The 24,495-nt window shown below is 35.1% G+C and overlaps 2 protein-coding genes and 1 long non-coding RNA gene across 21 annotated transcripts; 2 read left to right on the top strand and 1 right to left on the bottom strand.

The window, feature by feature from the left end:
- Window positions 1-3,610: 3,610 nt before the first annotated feature.
- On the bottom strand, window positions 3,611-4,552 carry LOC131658247 (AT-hook motif nuclear-localized protein 16-like). The gene has a single exon (XM_058927561.1). It carries the CDS (start codon window positions 4,550-4,552, stop codon window positions 3,611-3,613), a length of 942 nt encoding a protein of 313 aa, XP_058783544.1.
- Window positions 4,553-4,597: 45 nt separating this feature from the next.
- On the top strand, window positions 4,598-9,706 carry LOC131661751 (uncharacterized). 19 transcript variants are annotated; one of them, XR_009301241.1, is made up of 12 exons: window positions 4,598-4,992; window positions 5,111-5,317; window positions 5,445-5,549; window positions 5,799-5,884; window positions 5,972-6,265; window positions 6,462-6,937; window positions 7,030-7,268; window positions 7,422-7,512; window positions 7,631-7,993; window positions 8,106-8,271; window positions 8,365-9,278; window positions 9,373-9,706. It is a non-coding gene; the product is annotated as an uncharacterized LOC131661751 (long non-coding RNA). The 19 variants fall into 19 exon arrangements; XR_009301239.1 differs by having other exon boundaries at window positions 4,599-4,992; window positions 6,462-6,560; window positions 6,742-6,937; window positions 7,422-7,993; XR_009301240.1 differs by having other exon boundaries at window positions 4,599-4,992; window positions 7,767-7,993.
- An 8,438-nt stretch (window positions 9,707-18,144) lies between these two features.
- LOC131656013 (uncharacterized) lies at window positions 18,145-19,557 on the top strand (the record flags this gene model as incomplete). Its single annotated transcript, XM_058925797.1, has 2 exons — window positions 18,145-18,910; window positions 18,989-19,557. Coding segments are annotated over exons 1-2 (1,335 nt in total), but the record flags the coding sequence as incomplete, so codon positions are not given.
- Window positions 19,558-24,495: the final 4,938 nt, after the last annotated feature.

The raw sequence follows: 24,495 nt of genomic DNA, 5'->3' as shown, positions 1-24,495 counted from the left end.
AGGAGATACTTCAACACCCATATTCAAAATCATTGAAAGGAAACTTTAACTTCAACCTTTAGTGACTCTTCCACAGAGGTCAAAGAGTCTGATGATTAGCATAAGTCCTAGATCCCCGGTTTCAATGGTTCTAGACCTAGCATTTAAAGATCTTATCCTTGCATTTGACTCACTCTAAGCCCGAGGGGTCTAAAAATAAAGTGTCACCTTCTAGGACTTTGCAGAAGATGGAGATTTGCCTTCGGGGTTATAAAGGTCATAAAAAAAAATAACAACCCTTAAGTTTTTTCAAATCTCAAGGTAAACATCAAACACTTTGATCGGATGATGAAGTGAGAGCAGCCTCAGCCCATGATCCTTGTTGGAAAAGTTATACGTCACGGTGAAAATCTTGAAAAATAAATTCAAGGAAGACTATTTTCCCAATGCTTGCACCAGTACTGGAACATATTGAAAAAGTCCCAAGTAATTGGGTGTATTTGAGACTGGATGATTCAGAGATGCTTTAACACCCCTCTTCAAAATCATTGAAGAGTAACCTAAACTTCAACCTGAAGAATAAGAATTCATTGAATGGAATGGACACATGTCAAAGAAGCTCTAGATTCTCTTGGACGTATCAACGTGTGAGACCAACCAATCATAAGATGGTCCCACATTTGTGTAGGGGCCTTCCAGATAGGCATCACTATTGAAATATAATACCATCCCCATCGACTCTACCTCCACCCAATGGTACCGAGCAACATTAACAGGCGACACCAAACCTTTGCACTCCTTTCAGACCATGTCTTCCCAGCTATCATGAAAAATATAATGTTGGTCATAAATTCGGGAATTGCCTTAGAAGTCAATGTTATCTAAAACCTCCATATCATTGGGATCCTAATCATTCACATTCCTAAAATAATTAATAAAATAATGAGTCATTCGTCCATTCTGGGAACCCTTTGTAAGTTCCAGATCTACATAAGACCATATAGGAGGGAAGGGATAGACTTCCACACCATAACAAAGAAACCACCATAATTCATCCCTTTATCTCCTTCGAAGGAAACTTTTGTACATCTGATAGGATAAGAACTAAAAGGTTCACTGCCATCTTAAACAAAACTCCCTCCAGACCCGGAACTATCACTAGGCACGACGAGGTTTGTAGTTGTTTTGTTAACCTTTAGAGGGTCAATGTTTGGCATTCCTAAGATCACTATCCTAGTATCGGAAGAAGAATCATTGCTACTAGGTATATTTTTTATATTTTCAAGTACATCTCCTATGTTGTTTATATCTAAAATGATGAAAGGAGAATAATGAATTATAAACAAGAGAAAGATGGTACCTGAATGAGTCCAAAATAGAGCTAACTGTTAAAGAAAGGTGACTCATAGGTTGTAATGAACCGAGAAATGAAAGACCCAAAATAGGGAAGAGGTTGATGAATGGGTGTCGCCGGAGATCAGAGAAGAAATTGTTTGCACAAAAGGGTTAAAAAGTGTTTGAAAAGCTAAATGTCCTTAATATAGGGGAATAAGACAGGCTAATCAGTGACCCAAAATAAAAAATGGGGAGGCAAAAAACAAAGGTTGGATATCACCTAGGGAATACAATGGTATTTGAATGCACTTGAGCATCCTAGGAAGATGTGTCACACCCTAGTCTAGAAACCTAAGGCCGCACGTCAAAAAGATCATGTGAAACGTATCAATGATGAGACTAGAATTTAATACAATTGTTCCCTAGATTATTTGATACGGCTTCCAAACCTCTTCCAGTTTTCCAAGCCACGACCCTGATACGTGGAACTTGGCACATTTATTTGAAAGGTTTCTCACTGCTATAACACGAGAAGGTTTGGGGAAAAATGCTATGGGTCGGCTAAAGGCCCAATAAGAAAAGGCCCCACGTTTGATCCAAGCCTTGGACGCCTCATCCAAATTTCATATATAAGGTACCCCACATGAAGAAATAGGTATGGTTCACATGCATTAACACTCTCACATTACTCCTTATTCTCTCAATGACTTGAGTATTGAAGTGTTAACCTTACAGGTCAGCCTCTCTCCACCGCACCAGAAGCACAAATCCGTCGTAACAAGACATTACCTTATCATTTCACCGATCATCTAAAATAACATGGTAAAAGGAGATAAGGACAAACACGCTTGAATTAGGATAAGAAGAAGGGTGCATAGTTTTTTTAGCAAATTGTCTTTAAAAAAATAAGTCATTAAATTATAGTATTATCCTTTATTATTTTTACTAAAAAATAAATGTTGGACTTGTCTGTCTAAATAAAAGAAATCTTTGTATGACTAATATAATTTTTTTAATTGTTGATTTATAAATATCAAGAAATTTACAATAATACATAAATATAAATAAATGTTGTTGTCAACCTAAACTAGCATATTACAACAATACATAAATATAAATAAATTATAAATTAAGGTTGTATATAAGTCTTAAAATTTTAATTCTTTCGTACAAAAAATTAGTCATGCAATCTCAAGATATATAGTTTACATTCTATCCGTACGGAGGGGAGAGATAAGGTTGAGTGGAGCGGTTCGGGTGGTGATTCTTTTTCGGTTGCTTCTTGTTATGAGTTTTTGGCCGGCTTAACTTATCCTTTCGGTCCTCCGAATAGACTTGATGGTGTGAAGGATTTAATTTGGAAGGTGCATGTGCCGTTTAATATTAAGGCCTTTGGTTGGAGAATTTTAATTAATAGATTACCAACAAAGGACTTATTGATGGGAAGGGGTATTCTTTTGTCAATAGAGAATTCTTTGTGTGCTTTTTGTGGCTCCATACCGGAAAGTTGTGAGCATTCTTTTTTCAAGTGTAAAGAGGTGGGGGTGGTGTGGAGAGAGATAGCGGTTTGGGTTGGAAAACCGATTGGTGGTTTGGAAGAAGATTGCCATCAAAGCTTTATGGATTGGTTCCTCTTTTGTAAACAAAAGAAAATTAAGGAAGGTAAATGTGGGGTGCTATGGTTAGCCATTGTGTGGATTTTGTGGTTATCTAGAAACGGCTTTTGCTTCCGCAATGAAGGTTGGGATGTCGATAATACGGTGTGGAAAATCAAGTCTTTGTTTTGGAAGTGGTCGTTTTTTGGAGAAATTACGCATCCAATATATAGTTTCTATGAGTTTACTAAAGACCCATTGTTTTTTCTCTCATAGCTATTTTGGTTTGTAATTTCTTTTAGGCGGATTTTTGTTTTGTTTTCGTCTTCTGTGTAATCAGGTTTGAGAACCCTTTGTTCTCCTATATATTCCATCTTGCTTACACAAAAAAAAAACATATCCTTGTGAATTTTTTTTAAATGATCATTATTATTATTATTATTATTATTATTATTATTATTATTATTATTATTATTATTATTATTATTATTTTAATTGATAAATATTTCTCTTTTTTCAATATTTTTATCTCTCTCTCACACACTTTAATTGATTAATATTTAATAATTTAATACTCTAAATGAATTACTACAACATACTCCTGAAAGAAAAAACATAAAAACAAGAAATTAAGCATATTTTATTCTAATTTTGAAATGACTTTAAAAACAACATAAGGGCACACGAGAGTTTTTGCCTATCTAGAAATTTTCACTGTGAGCGGAGTGGTTCCACGGCATGGAACTCTCTTCTGTATGAAGATAGTTATGGGACATTTGATGATTTGGTTGAGTTGAATTAGCGCTCTCATTATTGAAGCTCGTAAACATGTGAAAAACAATATTGTTGTTATTGTTATTGTTGTTGTTGTTGTGAGACTCGTGTGCTACATGGTCCACATTCATGATGACACCATCTTCAAATATTGATCCACCCTCTTCGATTTCTCGATCATTTCTCTTGATGGAAACCGCTCTATGGAATGCAGTTTTCTTGACAAGAGTGGCATTAATAAAAATAACCCCAGCAGCAATAATTTTTCCACCAACAACTCCGCCAAACACATGTCCATTAATACCAGAGAAATATATGGTAAAAGATGAACATGGTGGATTAGCTATGAATTGAGGAGGAATGCAATCAAAATTAGGATTTACATATGTTCCAAATAAAGATGTCATATGTAATGGTCCTTCGATGGGTAATAATGGGACACAAGATACCGGGTCAAGAAGTGTAACATTACAGACAAGACCGAAACCCCTCGACACTACTATGTCAGTTTGACGACGTATAGCATAGTTAATTAGAGCCTCCATAATATCTTCTCCGACAGAGATCTTAATCGTAACCACTTCTGTGAGAGCTTCTCTGTTTTCCTTGATAATGATGCGTGATTTAGGTTTATTCCTAGAACCCTGGGGTCTACCCTTACGTTTTTTGGAAGAGGATTTGGTAGTTTCCTCCCTTGGATCTTGAGGGAGATCCGTATACCCATTAGAGAAGGTTTGTGCAGATGATGTCGGTGGCATCAACAATGTTTCATTGTTGTTGGTGGTGGTGGTATGAGAGACTATGTTTTCTAAGTACTCATTTTTGAAGTTTGAAGAGAAAGACGAGGGGGAGAGGTTATTATCCACCATCTATAATATAAGAAAGAAAACTGTTCTGGTTAAGACAAGTTAACCCTAGCTTTATTAGGTGACAAATATCACTTATGGGGGCAAATTAGGTCCAAAGTAACCATTTGTCAGACAATTAGATGGTATTAGTTACATAATTGGTACCTTTTGTGCCATTCATTGGTTGCCGCCATTATTTAATATTTTTCTGCAACGTTCCAGTTGCACACGAACCAGAAAAACTTGGAAAGTTCTCTCTGCAAAACAACTGCTCACTCATGGTCTTCCCAATGAGATGCACTGTTTGCAGGTTCTCTTTCTTTCTTTCCTTGTCTTTCTTTCTTTCCTCTTCTCTTTCTTCACATTTCCCATCTACCTCCTCTGTCCGGATCAAACCCAACACAAAAAACCTAGAACAGGTATCCAACATTAATGATTCGAAGGAGCTTTGGAAACCTGCTGTTTGTATCCAACAGTTTTCTTTCTATAACATTCTTATATGTTTTTTTGATTTAGGGTTTATATATTTTATTGATTGGGGTTTTCTTATATGTTTTGTTATGGTTATGGGTGATGTAGCCGATGAAATCCGTGTGTATGAACTTCCCACCATCAAAGATACAACACATATGTTGATGTTGAGGTTATTGGGATTTTTTTCCTATTTTTCTGAATACTGTTTTGAACTTTATTTTCTTTAGCTCATGGAAGCCTTGGTGACTGGTTTTGTGGTTTTGAATCAGGTAATGGTTGCTTCTGTGTTTGCTTTAGCGGATGAAACCCTTGGTATTTTATCTCTAATCCTTTATTTCTTCTGCTCTTTTGTTTTCTTTATTTTTTTCTTCCACATTTAATTCTATAGATATGTTTGAAAATATATTTCTTTTGAATATAATAATGATTTTTTGCATAGTTTTATTCTGCAGGAAACAAAAACAAGGTGATGAGGCGGTAAACAACGTTTGTTTTCCATCACACGTCTCATCCGTGGAGCAGGGATCAAATACTAACCTGGATGGTGAAGTATCATCGATATTAATTCTTTTCTTAAATTTCTTAGAGTTGGCCTAATGCATGTTTAGAATGATGACAATGTGTGATCTGATATCGCAATTATGTTTTCTGCGTCAGTTTAGAAGTTCTATACAAAAATCGGATTACCTTGCACTCCGTCTCGGTTTCATTACTTTAATTTTTTAATTTGTTTAGTCTTTCTTCTTTCGATTTAATCTTCCTCGCCGATATGATATTCTATACCACTTTGCAGGAACATAAATTGCCATTATCGTACGATTTTCATAAATATATGGTTCAAAGCATGGAAGACGAATTTCATGGCATTCTAGGAATAAGGTATGAAATCTTTTGAAAATCGATGTTCCTTTTCTTCAATGATGAACTCTATCTAAGATCTGAAAATTACCTGTTTCGATTTCGTAGCTGGACGCTTTGGATTTATGATGCAAAACTCTAAGTGTCCAAAACATAGAAACAACCTCAAACTGGTGCAGTATCAAATCCTGTGCAGCAAGCTTCATCGTCTCCCAACTGCCCGCCCTCTCCCACAAGCAATACCTACTGCATCATCAGTAAGTGGTGGCTCAGGTTCTGCTGGAACTGGTAACAGGGTTTCTGTTGATGACATAGTTTAAAAAGTTGCTACTGTGGGATTCCTTAGAGACCATGTGAGGGCAACGGTTTGGAAGCTGACAGAGAATGGTTAATTGTTCTGAGGTAAGAAACTTTATTTCTATTTTTCAATTTATTGTTTGAACAAATTAGTTCATCAATCAATAGTCTATTGATGATTTTTCAAGCTTTTTATGATTCAACATAAATAATATTTTGAATAGACCCATTTATAACCAGTCTTTACATTCACTCACCAGTTTTAGCTTATTGTTTTATTCCGTGTTTCTGTTTTGGCCAGTATGTGGTGTTTCGGATATGGATCAACTTCCACTGCTCGTGATTTTGAAATCTATGCTCCCGATGCTTTCTCCGAGCATCCTCTTATGCGTGCACACGAGTATGTACTACTCTTTCAAACATGGTTGCTACTACTGACATTATTCAAATTCTATTTTATTTATGGATTAAATGTCTAGCTTCCTGTTTTTTTAATGGTTATAAGGGAGAACATTGAGAAGGTACATTAAGAAACCTTTTTCTCATTCATATTCACTAATGTGCCTTGACCATTGATGTAGGTTGAAGTGTGATAAGTCTCCAACATCCGCGTTTGAACTCAGATAACTCTCATTTTGCTTCTCCAATTTTAATTCCTAAGTTGAAATTTAATTTATGATTTTCCTGTAAACAACAGAGAACCTTTTGGGTCCACCGGGTTCTGGGAAAACAACATTGCTTCTTGCACTTGCTAGAAAACTTGATCCTAATTTAAGGGTTTGTTTCTTTTTTTAGTACTTTTCCAAATCAGTTTAGTTAAATAGTGGCTTTTCAGTACTTTAACCTGTGTTGTTTTTGGGTGTGAATAGGCTTCTGGGAAAACTTGTGCTTATATTAGTCATTATGACATGGAGAAGTTACTGTGAGAGAGACATTGGATTTTTCATCACGTTGTTTAGGTGTTGGCAATAGCTATGAAACTTTGATGGAACTCTCAAGAAGGGAGAGAGAAGCTGGAATCAAACCAGACCCCGAGATTGATGCTTTCATGAAGGCTGCTGCATTATATGGCCAAAAAACCAGTTTTGTAACTGATTATGTTCTCAAGGTTTGTGCCTCTAATTCTATCTTGGACATATTTGGATCGACTTATTTCAGGTTAATTGTTTACATAAGAAATTGTCAAATTGTTGGGACAAATATTGAAATAGATTATCACATGTCAAATTTTTGTAAAAGCTGAATTTTATCATGTTAACAGATGCTTGGATTGGATATATGTGCTGACACCATGGTTGGTGATGAAATGAGAAGGGGTATCTCTGGAGGACAAAAGAAGCCAATAACAACAAGTTCTATTCTTTTCTATTACATTCTTAATAAACAATCTGAGCTTATTAAACATTTATCTCACAGGCATTTTGTAGCTATTTATGAATCTGTACATATTGCTTTTGTTGGAACTTATAGGGGAAATGTTGGTAGGACCAGCAAAAGCATTTTTATGGATGAAATTTCAACAGAATTGGATAGTTCGACCACTTTTCAGATATGCAAGTTCATGAGACAAGTAGTGGAACTGACTGTAGTCATTTCTCTTTTACAGCCAGCGCCTGAGACATTTGAATTGTTTGACGATATTATTCTACTTTCAGAAGGTCAAATTTTCTACCAAGGTCCACGCAAACACGTGCTAGAGTTCTTTGAAAACACGGGTTTTAGGTGTCCAGATAGAAAAGGTGTCGTTGATTTCTTACAAGAAGTAACATCCAAGAAAGATCAAGAACAATACTGGTCTAGAAGAGATGAACCTTAGACAAAAGATGGAGTGAGGTAAGAATCATTATTCCCATTTTGTTTGTGACTTCCTTAATACTTCCAAGCAACAAACACAATTGTGTGTTTGTTACTGCTATTATATATCCTCTCTTTTTATCTTTTGCAGCCAAATACGAACACAAGAATTGATGCATCAACAGTTGGAGAAGTACTTCTCAAATCCAGAGGCCTGTATGCAGAAGATTATTGGTATTGGATATCCATTGAAGCCTTGGTTGGGTTTTTTCTTCTCTTCAACCTTTTCTTCATTCTCGCATTAACTTATTTGAGTAGTAAGTTATAACTATTCTTTTGATTTTTAACGCCTATTATTCAACAGTTTTTTACGGTTGTTAAACAGTTGCAATATTACCTCGAAATTTCAGCGTTCGGTGATTTGAAAGCAGTCACTGCGGATGAAAACCACAAGAAGAATGAAAGTTCATCCGCTAGACATCATCAACTTGAACGTTTGAACCTACATATTTGTATACTTCCTCCTTAATAATATATTGGTGATTCTAAGTGTATCTCATTATCATTTATAGAAGTGTGTGTATAACTTAATACTTAGCAGCATTAATTTTTTTATAACAAGTTTTTGTTAGTTAGTTGCAGCAATATTTTCAGGAAATTTTAGTTATTCAAAGTTATCTTTTTTTTATCAATAGTTGCAAATAGTTCTCATGAATTCAATGGAAACATGTTATTTAACACTGCTATGTGTTTCTGATTAAAAACAAGTACCGACATGGCAATAAGAAATTCTTCTGATGGTATGAATTCATCAAACCATGAACCAAAAAGAGGAATGGCTCTACCATTTCAACCACTTTCTATAACATTCAATCATATAAACTACTATGTAGACATGCCAGCAGTAAGTCTCTCAATTCTAAGCATTGCATTTTTCTATGTTGTTGGATTATTTAACCTTACGAGTTATATTTTATGACTTTCATGACATCAGGAAATGAAGAGTCAAGGAGTGAATAAGAATAAACTTCAAGTACTACAAGATGTTAGTGGTGCTTTTAGACCAGGAATATTAACAGCACTTGTAGGTTTAGCGGTGCTAGAAAAGACAACGCTCATGGATGTATTAGCTGGAAGAAAAAACAGGTGGATATATATTGAAGGAAATATCAGCATATCATGTTACCAAAAGAACCAAACAACATTCACTCGAATAAGTTGTGAACATAATGATATTCATTCTCCACATGTTACTATCTATGAATCACTACTGTTTTTGGTGTGACTTCGTCTTCCTTCAGATTTAAAGACACAAACTCGAAAGGTGTGTTGGTACAAGCTTTTCCATCTTAAGTCTAAGATGAAGTTATTTTTCAATACAAATTTGATTTTGTTTTATATTTCTATTGTTGATTTAGATGTTTGTGGAAGAAGTTATGGAGTTGGTAGAGCTTAAACCCCTTAGAGATGCTCTTGTGGGGCTTCCAGGTGTGAATGGTTTGTCAACGAACAACCCTTCAATCATCTTCATGGATGAACCAACTTCTAGAAACCTATCCTATGGTGATATAAGCAAGCTGTTATTTTAGAATCATACTAGAAAAAAATTAATTCTTTGATTCAGTGTCTTTAGTTGGCTTTCATAATGCGATGCTTTGAAAATTCAACCCTCATGGACTTGCAAGTAGTTCCATGTTATCATATCTATAACTGTAACATTGTCCATGTTATCATATTTTCTCTCTCTCGGAATTTTGATGTAAAAACTATTCCTATTGTAATTAAATTTAGTTAATGATAAGTGACTTAATAGATTTAATCATGATATTTTACAAATTAAAATAATATTTAATAAATATTATGTTTTACTGTATGTTTATAAAATTAAATGGTTGGATAAATACTTTTATAAATAATGTCAAAACAAAATTAATATTTACATACGAAAAAATATAAAAGTGATATTTAAACAAAAAATAATATTTATATATGAGAAACAATTTTATTATTGATCTAAATATTTTTATATAAAAACGATGAAATTTATGATCAAAATATTTTGGGTTAAATATACGATGCCCCCTGCCACTAGGGCGAGTTTCGATTTTGGCCCCTGAAGTTTTTTTTTTTTGTAAACCGTCCCCTATAAAATAAAGATTCTGTTTTCAGAAGCCCATATCCCTTGTTTGGCTGACTGGACGTGGAAGATTTGGCTGACTGGCATTTGAATTCCTTGTTTGTATACGGGAAAGAATTTATTATTAATCTAAATATTTTTATATACGAAAATTGGTATTTATGATTCAAAAATTTTATATGGAAAAAAATCTATCATTACTTTAAATATTTTTATATACGAAAATTTACTATTGATCCATATATTTTGTAAATGATACCTAAACATAAATAATATTTATATACGGGAAAAAATATATTATTGATTTAAATATTTTTTTAATTTAAAATAAATATATTATGTGAGCAAATGCGCATACCAGACCAGAACCCGTGCGTACGCACGGGTTACTTACTAGTTAGTAGAGGTGTGTAAGAGACTAACAATGTGGTAGGGTATTTATAGTTGTTTCGAGTTTGAGAGACATAGATTCCAGGAATTAGGTCTTCAAATTAGATTGTAATTTTCCTTCTAGATTAACTATGACGTGTACAAACTAATCTTAAAGGAGAGAAAAGTACTTTTCATTCTAATGAGAAATAGGGCCGGTATGTTTCAGCTTTAAAAAAATGGATTTTTTCTTTGTATTTTTGAAAATAGATTTTTTAAAACCGTTTTTAAAAATATTACAAGTTTTTTTATATTTGTTTTTTCTAAAATGAAACACTAATTTTGACATCCTAAAACATAAACATAGATTATTGAAGACCAAAACTTAGTCAAAATTGCAATTTTTTCAAAAAGTTGTCTTTCAAAAATGATTTTTATGAAAATCTATTTGAAATAGCTTCAAAATTAAGTGATTTTTTGAAATTTTGATATCCAAATTTTTTTTCTACAAATAGATGATATACCTAAAATAACATTTTAAGAATAACTATTCAAACAAAATTTTCATTCGAAGCTTTTATAAAAAGTTTTTTTATAAAAAAAAAATTCACAAAATTTTGTAACACTATAAAAATCATTTTTAAAAAAAGCCAAAACAAATTGGCCCATATACTTTTATACCATAATTAAACAATGAGAGAGAAAGAAGATATTTTAGAGATGATATGTATTTAAAATCAGAGTTTTTTTTTCAAACCTCAAATTACTTATTTTTCAATCCTATTTAATTAGTTTTAAAATAAAAAAGTCTTATATTTACCTAATAATTTATATTTTCTATAAACAAATACTTCATAGTATTTTTTAAATAATAGTAAATTTGATTTTTTTGTATACCTATGGTTTAAACATGTCATACCAAAAAAAATAGAGAGGTAATGTCATAAAGAAATGAGAAGAGGTGTAAAATGAATATGAAATATAAGGAGAGAATTTTGACCAATAATTTATTAGACAAAAATAATAATAATTATTATTATTATTATTTTTTTATAAATGACTAATAATATAAAAATATTTTTCGCAAAAACGTCTTATAATTTAGAATAGAGATAATAAGCTTTTCTTAAATAATTTGTTTTATGATCTTATAGAATTTAAGAGTCTTGTGTAAATGATGAAGGTGATTTTAATTTATATTTCGTTTTAAAATTTTAATATCATATATAATATTACTTTCTTATTTGACAAATGAATAATTAATTATTTCAAATTAATTAACATAAAATAGTAAAACAAATAATAATATTTATTTTAAAAATATATAAAAAAATATTTTAAAATATATTACATTAGAACCGATTCAACTCCAATAATATAATATTAAAGTCTTATCTACATCGATTTAGAGATTTGTTTAGTTTTTATAATAATATTGATTAATTACAACATAGATAAATCTTCCATTGACATACATCAAAATTATTTTGATATATTCCATTGAGATAATTTACTGGCTTAGGAAGAAGTATTCAAAAGGACTTGGAGAGAAACAACCCAAGGGGCCATGGAAGAACTAGGTGCGTGTCACTCAAGGATGCCTTACCCGGACTCATGTTCATTGTCCTATCCATTTAGCCAACATGTGGCATACTTGATACTCAATCAAATGCAGCATGACAGGAGGAAATTGTTCCCATTATAATGGAGGAAGAACTGATCACCTTTACTCCAAAGAATTTTTAGGAAAAGTAAGAAAAGTCGTTTCTCTCTTTCCATTATCCATCCTGATAGATCTCTTATATGTATTCTTGCTCAAGACTTGGTAGATTCATTCACTAATTCCTCAAAATCGAATATATTCTCTTGTAATTAAATACGTGAGCAAACTCCCTCTTATTGCATTTCACATGTACAATTGGGACACACTCTAGGGGCCTCGGCAAGACTAACCAAGACCACACTCACATCCAGTTTATAACCGTCTCAACCACCTTCTTCAACATGATTACATGACAAGGCGCTCCCATAACTATCAACATCGACCAAGAAACCCTGGAAAATATATGGTTTTCCATGAAGTAGATATTCCGCTCCAACTAGTATTTAGAGGAGAATGTCCTAACCCTCCATGAGAGATACCATGAAGACTTCCAAGTAGAAGACGTGATCTTGAGGTGGATCATGAACCTCTCGGTCATTTCGATAACCAGTTATCAAGGCTTCTCTAGAAAATTGGTCAACCAATTTTCATCGAGTAAACACCAGAACGTATCAACCACAAGTCTGTTTAATGTCCTTCAATGACACTACAAATCATTGAGAGATTACCCCTCCCTCTTCAATGAACCGACCATCAAGGTAATTCATCCAAACTAGAAAATGTTTGTGGGAAAATTCCAGAAAGGTTTATGCCAGGCATTTTAACGAGTCAGTCGCCTAAAAACCAATTGCCTTCATAAATGTAATCATGGCATATGCTAAATATTAGATCAAAGGTCATGAGAGAAACATTTAAAAGAAGGTCAAGGACGTCAAGAAGACCGCCCCTAGCATATTCGAATCATCGTAAAAAGCAGCACAAGAGTAACTATACCATGCCAGTAAGAGACAAAACAACTTTCAAGCAAAGTGTGAGATCCAATGACAACTTCACAACCCTCAACACACGTCAAGATAAAATATGGAGTGGAGTGCTCCACACTCTTGATATATTACCTCTGCAGCCCCCAAATCAGATACAATGGGGCCTGAATTTAATAGATGGTGCAAGTACCACAAGGTAAAGGGTCATCACACTAATAAATGCTTCCAGTTTAAAAGGGGGATTAAGAAGATTATCCAAGAGATTTATTTGAAGGAATACATAAAAGGAGGCTCTAAGCAGACTAGAGGTGGTTTCAGGACTCAAACAACAAATTGGCCTAGAAGTCCAGCGACCTAGGAGATATGACTAGTTCATTACACTCTAAATACAGTTAATGGGTTCATTTAAGGAGGAGAGTCTAATATATATTAAACAAATGGCCAAGACCAAAGATATATTAAAGTATATCTCATTGATATATCAAATGAGTTGAAATTAATGTTAAAGTTAAATTTTATATTGGGATAGTGAATAAACCTAACGTCTATGGTAATAGTTTTCGATTCAAGGTAAATTATATAATTAAAATATACGTTAAAAAATATTCAAATATATCATATATTAAGTTTGACATTGCAGTAAAATTTTATCATATCGCACACACACGAGAGTAAGGATATATTAATTCTACGAATAACTGTTACATTATTCACATTGTTTAGTAACTCATTATTAACGTAAAATAATTTCAAATAAACATATAATAAATTATCAAAAATATAAGTAAATGTCCATGATTAGATTATATAGCTAGTGTTAAGAGTTTTTTTACAATTCAAGTGTTGTAACAGGTTAATACGGGGTGTAACCAATTACAATTGAGTGAAGTTCACTTCTGGGCAGTTATCGGGCACATAACTATTAACGTAACCGGTTGATATAATCGGTTGCCTCTGAATGAATTTAGTTTTTGTAATCGATTACAGGTTTAGTGTAACTGGTTACAGGTTTGAGAATTTAGTTTTATGTTATTTGGATGATGTTGCATGTGTCCCAATAAACTTGTATTGTTTGTATAAATGCCTTGGAGGCATCCTCATCAATGTTAATGAAAATAAATTCTCACCCTCAATTATCTCTCTCCAATTCTCCTTTATCTTTCTCTCTCCCCACATTCAAACCTTCCATTTTCATCAACCAAGTGATTCCAAGTTCTAACATTTGGCATCAAGAGCCTAGTTTTGATCAACCAAATACCTAGTGAGCAACATCAATTAATACTTCCTTGATATTGAGTTTACAAGTTCAAAAAGGGATTGCTCATACACCGAATTAGATATGCTCTTGAGATATTGAAGAAGTTTGAAATGGAGCATAATACTTTCATTAATCCAGGTGAATCAATGTTTACAATTGTCTAAGAGTGAGGATGAGCAAGAGGTGAATCCAACTCAGTATAGGAGGCAGATTGGATCCTTGCGTTACTTGTGCAATACGCGACCAGACTTGGCGTTTAGTGTCAAGATTATGAGTAGATCCATGGAGAGACCAAAGGTGTCTCACTTGGAAGCATTCAAGAGGATCCTAAGGTATGTCAAAGGATCTATTGGCTACGAAATTCTATTTCCCGCAGTGGACATGGGCAGAAAACGCAATTCACTCGGTTTTACCGATTCCAATTGGTGTGGAGATAAAGATGATCGAAAGTTGACAGCTGGATACATATTTATGTTCAGTGGAACACCAATCCCATGGTGCTCGGAGAAGGAACCGGTAATGGCACACTCATCTTGTGAGGTCGAGTATATTTCTGCTTTGTTATGCGCATGTCAAGCCGTGTGATTGATGAATCTATTACATGAGCTGGGCAGCAATGAGGATGACACTGTAACGCTCTTGGTAGATAAAGTTTCCGCTATTAATCTTGCTAAGAACTCAATTGCACATGGGAGAAGAAAGTATATTGAGATGAGATTTCACGGCTTGAAAGAACTTGTTAGTGAATGAAAGTTGAGATTTGGATATTGTAGAAGTGAAGACCAAGTGGCTGGTTTGCTGACAAGGGGAGTCACAATTGAAGTGTTCATTAGGTTGAAGATGAAGATGAGCATGAAAGACTTAGAGCACTTGAATTAAAGTGGTGTGTTAATTTTTTTTTTTTGATAATTCAAGTGTTGTAATTGGTTGACACTGAGGTGTAACCGGTTACAGTTGAGTGAAATTCTCTTTTGGGAAAGCTATCATGGGTGTAACCGGTTAACGTAACTAATTACCACTGAATGAATTTAATTTTTGTAACAACTTATAACTGGTTACAAGTTTAGTGTAACCGGTTACAAGTCTGAGAATTTTTTTTTCTATTATTTGGATGATGTTGCTTGTGTTCCAATCAACTTGTATTGTTTATATAAATGTCTTGGAGACATTCTCATCAATATTGATAAAAATACATTCTCATCATCAATTATCTCTCTTTAATTCTCCTTTATCTCTCACTCTCCATGTTCAAAACCGTTTTTTTCACCAACTAAGTGATTTCAAATTCTAAGAGTTAGAAATTCCAATCTATATAAAATTTTATGTGTTTGATTATTAATATATTATAACAATAATCAATAGTTTGATTATAATAAATATTTGGTCAATAAAAGTCATTGTTAATAATAAACTATTTAGTATAATAATTTATGTCTGTTATAAAATAAAGTGAAATAAGATAAAAGAGAAGAGAGGAAGATAAAATGATTCTGTATTATTTCATCCGTGTATTTCTACAAAGAGATTGATCATATTTATAGGACAATATCTAGACAATGTAATAAATACAAATGGTTATAAACAAGGAATAAAATCATTGGGAAATAAATATCCAATTATTCATAACACTCCCCCTTAGATGTTTGTTTTGGATATGCTTCGTTAAAACATTTACTAGAAAAAAACCAGTGGAAAAAAATCTAGTGAAGGAAAAAGAGTACAATATCCTCTTAAAAAATATTTATTTCTACCCCTTAGATGAACGTTTATTTCTCCCCCTCAGCTGAACAATTATTTCTTCGACGATGAAGACCAATCCTTTTGCACTGAAAGGTCTCATGTAGTGCTAAAAGTTTCTGCATGATTAGATGAACTTGTTGCGATTGTATGTTTCACCGATCTTCATGAAATAGTTGTACCACCACATGTAAATAAATAAAGAACCTGTTTGTGATCTACCATTGTGCGGATCTGACAAGTAAATTGCATCTGCATAACCTGTTAATTCGAGTTTGGATACTTTGGTATAAAACAGACCAATGTTTATTGTACCTCTAAGATAATGAAGTATATGTTTGATTTTGTTCCAATATCTCCGTGTAGGTGAAGAATTGTGTCTTGCTAATAGATTGATCGCAAATGATATATCAGGGCGTGAATAATTAGCAAGATAGATTAGTGCTTAAATTACACTAGGATATGGTACTTCGGGACCAATTTCTTTTTCATCCTCTTCTCGAGGTATAAAAAAAATAGTCTTCAAATCCCATGATCTAACATCATAGAGGTAGACAACATACGAGATTTGTCCATCATATAAGAACATTTTAACATTTTTCTATATACGAGATTTTCTCATATAGAAATGTTTTAACTTTTTTCTATATAACCTCCTTGGTATATAAAAGTTTCATTTTCTAAATGTTCATTTAGTAAGGACTTTTTCTTTCCCAAGTCTTTCACCTCGAATAATTTCTTTAAACAATTTATAGCTTTTGGAATCTCTTCAGGAGTTCCAATAATATTTATGTCATCAACATAGTGTTACCCTAGGATTTCGACTTACTAAATAAATGGGCAACTAAGGTCCAAAATTGGCAATTGGGCCTCAATTTGGTGAGAAGGCCCTAAATTGGTAATTGGGCCTCAATTGAATAATTACATTGCCATTTGGGTCGAAGTGGTTCGACCAAATAACGCTTAGTAGTCAAAGCTGTTCGACTAGAAAGATGATCAGAGGCTCCAGCGTTCGACCAAACCAAAAGGATGCGAAGACTTAAGGATTTTTGGCTGCAGAAACTGAAGTGGAGGTCGAGAGACAGTAGAAGTTAAGAGGCAGTTCCAGGCAGTTTTTCTGGCAGTTCTCATAGGACGCGTGGAAGTCTCACAATTGAAGATCTTGCATGTCGAAGACACGTGTTGACTGAAAGACAGTCGACCGTTAGTAGTAGTTATTTTATTTTTCTATTTAAGCAAGTTTTATAGGAATAGTTAGAGGTCCGCATTTTCTACATAAACACAAGTAAAACTCAAATCTCTGTGCAATGAGTAACGAGTGCAACCTTGGAATGTACGTATGCGTACCAGTTTAATTAAATGCAATCATTTTACATTACATTTTATCTTTCAGTGCACATTTACTGCCTTCTTTTTTATTGCTTTGATTTACTTTAAAGCCTTTAATTTCAGTGTTACTTTTACGTTTAAAGTTACTATTTTACATTTAACACAAATCAGATACACATAACATAACAAAATAAAGCAATCAGTCCTGGAGTATTCTAGTTGACTCCGCAAAGTAACCTTTAAAAAGGAAACTAGCGCTTGTTTACCATTTTTCTGGGTAAACAAATTGGCACGCCCAGTGGGACCCGTCGATTGTTCTTTATTTTTCTTTAGTTATGAATGATATTAAGAAGTGGTCGGAAATTAACTAACATGGCTGAAGTTAATACAAATAATTCTGATCTTTCTGGAAATCAAGGAGGTGTTCTGAACGGAGGAACACCACAAAATGCCGCAGATTCGTCCCCAGTTGGAATAACAAATACTGGTGGATCGACGACAGCAATAATGGTATCATCACCAACGAATGTACGGTCACCGTTAAATCCATTACGACTGCCGTTTCATGGAATGATGCCTCCACCAGGTTTTAACCCTCAATTTGGAATGCCCACGTCTATGATGCAAGGTTTGCACACCAATCCTTCATTATATTCTGACAGCATGATGGCTACAAGCACATCAAGTCTGGGGGGTCGACCCATAAGTATGGGATATAATCACCAGGTTTTGCCATCTTTAAGTACTACGTCAATGTTGTCAATTCGACAACAAATGGACGAAAGTAATCATGAAATGGTGAATGCCCTTACTCAACAAATGGGAACTGTTTTTACTCCCATGATAAATAACACGAATCAAAGTTATGAAATATTGGCGGGACAAATGGCCAGAATTGCAGATTTCTTTGGAGCGCCCCCACAACCAAACCTTTCGACTACTCAAGGGTCGAATGTGAGAGGGGTCGAACCTATAGGACAAGGAGATCAAATTGAGCAAGAGATCCCTAGAATAGTACAAAGGCATCAAGATGCTGACCAGGTTCTTAGGAACATCCAGCAAGATGTCAATGTTGGACACAATAATATCTCTAATGTAGTCGAACAAATTTTAGTCCAAAATGGGATAAATGTAGGTTTGCATAGACCAAATTTCGTTTCCCCGTTGTCAGAATATGTAAGGCAAACAGAATTGCCTAGGGGGTGGAAAGTCCCAAAATTCACCAAATTTGCTGGTGAGACTGGCGAGTCGACGGTCGAACATATTGCTAGGTTCCAGACAGAGGCTGGAGAAATAGCAAACAATGAAAATCTAAAGATGAAATATTTTCCAAGTTCTTTAACGAAAAATGCATTTACTTGGTTCACGACCTTATCTCCCCAATCTTTGTTCTCATGGAACCAATTAGAACGATTGTTTCATGAACAATTTTATATGGGACAGTCGAAAATTAGCTTGAAAGAATTAGCAGGGGTTAGACGAAAGGGTACAGAACCAGTCGATGACTATCTAAACCGTTTTAGGTTACTGAAAGCTAGATGTTTTACACAAATTCCTGAACATGAGTTAGTCGAAATGGCTGCAGGTGGGTTAGATTATTCCATAAGGAAGAAATTAGACACCCAACATTTGAGAGACATGGCACAACTGGCAGATAGAGTACGCCAGGTCGAAAGGCTAAAGGCTGAAAAGGCTAGGGCTAATAAGTATCATAAGAAAGAGAAAATAGCTTATGTTACTACAGGTGAGTTCGACTCTAATAGCGACGATGAATACGAAGAGGGAGAGGTTAACGTGGCTGAATTAAAGCTAGGACCACCTTATATTTGTAAATTGCTTAGACCTTCAAAAGATAAAAATCTGGTTGAAAGTAAAAATGAGAAATTCTCTAATAAAACGTATTCATTTGATATAACGAAATGTGATGAAATATTTGATTTGTTGGTTTCTGATGGGCAAATCATAGTACCCCCGGGACTTAAAAATCCTCCTCTTGAACAAAAGAAAAAAAGAGGATTTTGTAAATTTCATAATTTCTTGGGTCATAAAACTTCTCAATGTGTCCTTTTCAGGGATTTAGTGCAAAAAGCTTTGAAAGAAGGAAGGTTACAGTTTGGAGAAAAGCCAAAGTCATCAATGCAAGTTGATACTGATCCTTTGCAAGTCGAAGAGGCTCACTATACTGAGCTTGCTGATGTGATGATGGTCGAAACTACTGATGGTTTCGTTAGAAAGCAAAGCGGCGCTACTGATGGCAAAGTTTTGAACATGGTTTATCTTGAACCAAAAGAGAGTCTTTTGAAATTCCTCGAGAGATGCCACAATAACAACTCTCAAGTTGGATTATGTCCAAGGTGTGATGCTGTTTTTAATGTCGATGCTGCAAACAAAGTGAGGTTCGACCCTCGTCGAGGCAAGAATCGTCAATTCATGCATACAGGAGAAAACAGTGGTCGAAAGGCTGGAGAATACAGGAAGATGTTTGAAAAACCAAGGACTTTCCGCCCCAAGACGGATGTCCCTGAAGACAAATGGGTGAAACCCAATAACTTCAGAGGTAAACGTCCAGAATGGCAGGCGATGGAACCAATGCTGAAGGTTCTTGGACTGATAGTGGATCTAAAAGAAAAGATTACATATCTCCAAACTACAAAGGAAAGAACCCCATGACTCGAACGCAATGGAGGCGTTACCAAAGAAGCCACAAGAATGGACAAGAGGGTTCAAAAATGGTGCAGGCAGGATTTTCTCACTATCAGGCAAAACCCTTTCATAGGAAGTTGACTGAGGAGCAGGCTAAAATAGCAAATGAAAGATTAGCTGCTGGGATGATCCTAGGAAAGAAATTGATCAAAGAATTGGTCGACGATGATGCTCCAATCCCAAATACAGAAAAAGAGCCTGAGTATTCTCCATTGTCAGACGAAGAAGTCGATGATAACTTTGACATAGAGTCAGATGAATTGCTAATCGACTGTGGGATTGTTTCTGTACTCCCGGCTGAGTTCGACAGAATCTCTGAGGTATCTGAAAATGAAGATGACTTTCTTCCTGACGAGAATGTGGAAGAAACACCTGTTTGTTACTACGTGATGGGAAAAGGAGTGGTAGAAGAGCAAAAGGCTGTGTTTGAGAGGCCAGGTCGAGGAATGATGTATCATTTGAAGCCTTTATTCATAAGGGCGAAAGTGGATGATGTTCCAATAAACAAAGTGTTTGTCGATGGTGGGGCTGCTGTAAACTTAATGCCTTATTCTTCACTTCAGAAAGTGGGAAAGTCGGATAAGGACTTAAGACCCCATAATATGGTACTGTCAAATTATGAGGGCAAGACAAGTGGAATACTTGGAGTAATTCAAGTAAAACTAGCTGTTGGTTCGTCTGTCAGGTCAACCGTCTTCATGGTGATTGCATCGCAGGCAAATTTTAAACTGCTGTTGGGTCGAGAATGGATCCATGGTATTGGGGCAGTTCCTTCCACCTTACATCAGCGTGTGGCCATTTGGAGGTCAGATGGTATAGTGGAGAATATTGAAGCTGACCAAAGTTATTACAAAACTGAAAGTGGTCGCAAACACTTCGACCAGCATTTAGCAAATGTAGCTCCTTGCTACAAAGCAGAAGATGTATATCCTTCTGATGAAAGTGTGTCTAAGTATCTGAACTTAGACCCAAATTATGGTTTCATTTGGAATAAAGAAGATCCTAATGAGCCATTGAACCATGAAAGTCCTCCAGAGCAGAGGACGACAATCAAAGACGATGACCACTGAGTCAGAATACCTGGCTCGAATAACGGCCTATTTGGCCGAGAACAAAGAAAAAGCGGCTTTGGAAGCCGAACTAGAGAAAAATATGACGATTGAGGCCATGATAGTAAAAAATGAAAACGATCAAGAAGTCGATCACCAAGTCGAACGACTCGACGGGATATACGATGACGAACCTTTAGGTTTCGAAATGGATCCATCAGGATCGGTAAAAAGGATGCGAGCTCAAGATCCTCTTGAGGAAATTGACTTAGGTGATGGAGTCATTAAAAGGCCTACTTATGTAAGTACAAGGCTTACAAGTGACCTAAAGACCAAGTTGACTCGACTTTTGAAAGAATACAAAGATTGTTTTGCATGGGATTACAATGAAATGCCTGGTTTAAGTCGACAGGTGGTGGAGCATCGACTACCATTAAACCCAGGGAAGAAACCTATCAAGCAGCTTCCTAGAAGATTTGCGCCAGAGGTTATGGAAAAAATCAAAATAGAAATTGAAAGATTGCTGAAAAGCAAGTTTATTCGAACTGCGAGGTATGTCGAATGGTTAGCTAATATAGTGCCTGTCATAAAGAAAAATGGTAGCCTTCGTGTATGCATAGATTTCAGAGATTTAAATAAGGCTACTCCTAAAGATGAATATCCCATGCCAGTTGCTGAAATGTTAGTCGACTCTGCAGCCGGATTTGAATATCTCAGTTTATTGGATGGATATTCAGGCTATAACCAAATTTTTATAGCTGACGAAGATGTACCTAAGACGGCGTTTCGATGCCCAGGTGCTTTGGGATTTTATGAATGGGTGGTAATGCCTTTTGGTTTAAAAAATGCTGGAGCTACATACCAACGAGCCATGAATTCCATGTTTCATGATTTTATTGACAAGTTTATGCAGGTTTATATTGATGATATTGTAATAAAATCTAACTCTGAAAATGGTCACTTAGACCATCTTCGACAATCTTTTGAACGTATGAGGAAATATGGACTCAAAATGAACCCTTTAAAATGTGCTTTTGGTGTACATGCAGGAGATTTCCTAGGCTTCGTGGTTCACAAGAAAGGCATTGAGATAAACCAAAATAAGACGAAAGCCATCTTGGAGCTAAAGGCGCCAGAAACAAAGAAACAACTCCAGTCATTGTTGGGGAAGATCAATTTCTTGAGGAGATTCATCTCAAATCTAAGTGGCAAAACGAAGATATTTTCACCACTTGTGAAACTCAAGAACCAAGATCAATTCAAATGGGAACAAGAACATCAACAGGCGTTCGACCAAATAAAAGCTTATTTAACTAAGCCTCCTATTTTGTTACCCCCCAATAGGACAAAGAGTATGAAATTATACATAGCTGCATCAGGCTCGACAATTGGGAGTATGTTGGCCCAAGAAGATGATAATGGCGTCGAAAGAGCCATATATTATCTAAGTCGAACCCTAGTAGATGCTGAAACTAGGTATAATGATATTGAAAAATTATGCTTATGCTTGTATTTCTCATGTAACAAACTTAAGCAATATATAAAGCCTGTTGATGTGTATGTGTCCTCTCATTTTGATATTATTAAACATATGTTGTCTAAACCAATTTTGCATAGTCGAATTGGTAAGTGGGCCTTAGCGCTAACTGAATTCTCCTTAACATATGTTCCTTTAAAAGCTATGAAAGGACAAGTTGTGGCTGATTTCATAGTCGACCATGGGTTAGTCGAATTGCCTGTAAATCAAGTCGAGCAAACTAATTGGAAACTGTTTTTCGATGGCTCTAGTCACAAAAATGGTTCAGGCATTGGAGTCCTAATTATTTCCCCTAAGGGACTTCCAACTAAGTTCCATTACAAAATGAAAGAAGTATGCTCTAATAATGAAGTCGAATATGAAGCCTTGATTACTGGTTTGAAAGCCCTAATAGATTTGGGGGCAACCCGGGTTGAGATTCGAGGTGATTCCGAATTAGTGATTCGACAAATCAAAAAAGAGTATAAGTGCATTAAAGAAAATCTAATAATGTATTATGCAATCGTGATACACTTATTAGAAAGCTTCGAGCATGTTGAGATTTTGCATGTACCAAGATCCAACAATTACATTGCCAATGAATTGGCACAAATTGCTTCTGGGTATAGAGTTTCTAAAGACAAGTTGGAAGATATGGTCGAGATCAAGAATAAAGAAACTCATGAAGTATTAAATAAATGGGGTCAATTGTCGACGTCAAAATTCGAGGGGGTAGATGATGATGTTGAAATTAAAAATTTGTATGCATTGGAAATTTTTGCCATCGACAATATGACTAATGCTGAGGGTGTATTGTTGAAAATTCACATAAGAAAATAAAAGACCAAGAGACTATGTTAAAATGGCTAAATCGAGCCAATCATTACAAAAGGTTCTTAATAAAAAGCATTGGCAAACATTACAAAATATAGCCAGTCAGTCGAAAACGAAATTACAAAGCAGGGAAATTGTTCCTAAAATAGGCTAACTTGGTTGACTCAAAATCAATTTTAGAGTCAAGTCGAGACAGGTTTTGTTTAAGCTGGCGAATGTTACTTTCCAACTTGAGTGCATTCTCACCATGACCAAGTCCTTTCAAGACTTCTTGGTTAATAGTTTCAGGCGAAGGGACTTCTTTAGTTTGAGCCAAACTGACTTTCTTTTGCTCAAGATGTTGAATCTTTTTGTTGAGTTCATCAATTTGAGCTTTGTAGTCAGCAATCTTATTGTCGATCTCTCCCTGCTTATCAGAAAACTTTAAAGTTTTCTCCTGAAATTCTTCAACCTTTTTGGTCGAAGCTGCACTGGCGTCCCATTCTCTCTCCAGTTCACGCTCTTTGTTCTTTGCCTGAAAGGTAATGTTCTTCTTCTTCATCAGGTCCCTCCAAAGTTGGTCGAAGTACGCCTCAAAATCAAAGAAAAATTGAACAACAACTGGTAGAAGAGAACCTTTGATCAATAAATCTAGGATTTTGCGAATTTCTCCACCAAGATGTTCAGAACTCTCAAGAACAACGAGAAATTCAGGTTCATCCAGATGGGCTTTCAGTCGGCATATAGCTTCGACAAGGGAGGCATCAATCTCAGCATCAGGATTGGTCGATTAAGCGGGAATCTCAAAAGAACTTGGTCGCAACTTTTGAAGTCGAAAGAGAGCTTCCACAGGATTAGTCTTCTTCAAGTCCAGAATTTCTTCCTGACTGAGAGAACTGTTGGAATTAGTATCATCAGCAATAGAATGTGGTCTCGACTGAGAAGCTGCATTGGGTTCTGGTCGAGGAACATTTTCAGTATTTTTTATGGCAGATGATTGTTCAACGATGGGTTTGTCCTGAAGATCTGCTCGACTTCGACCTG

This window comes from Vicia villosa, linkage group LG3 (assembly GCF_029867415.1).
Source record: "Vicia villosa cultivar HV-30 ecotype Madison, WI linkage group LG3, Vvil1.0, whole genome shotgun sequence".
NCBI lineage: Eukaryota > Viridiplantae > Streptophyta > Magnoliopsida > Fabales > Fabaceae > Vicia > Vicia villosa.
Note: the sequence above shows the minus strand (reverse complement) of the source record. Positions and strands in the feature narration are given on the sequence as shown.

Excerpts from the sequence above, each read along its gene's own strand:
- LOC131658247 (XM_058927561.1), bottom strand. The coding sequence starts at position 4,552 with ATGGTGGATAATAACCTCTCCCCCTCGTCTTTCTCTTCAAACTTCAAA.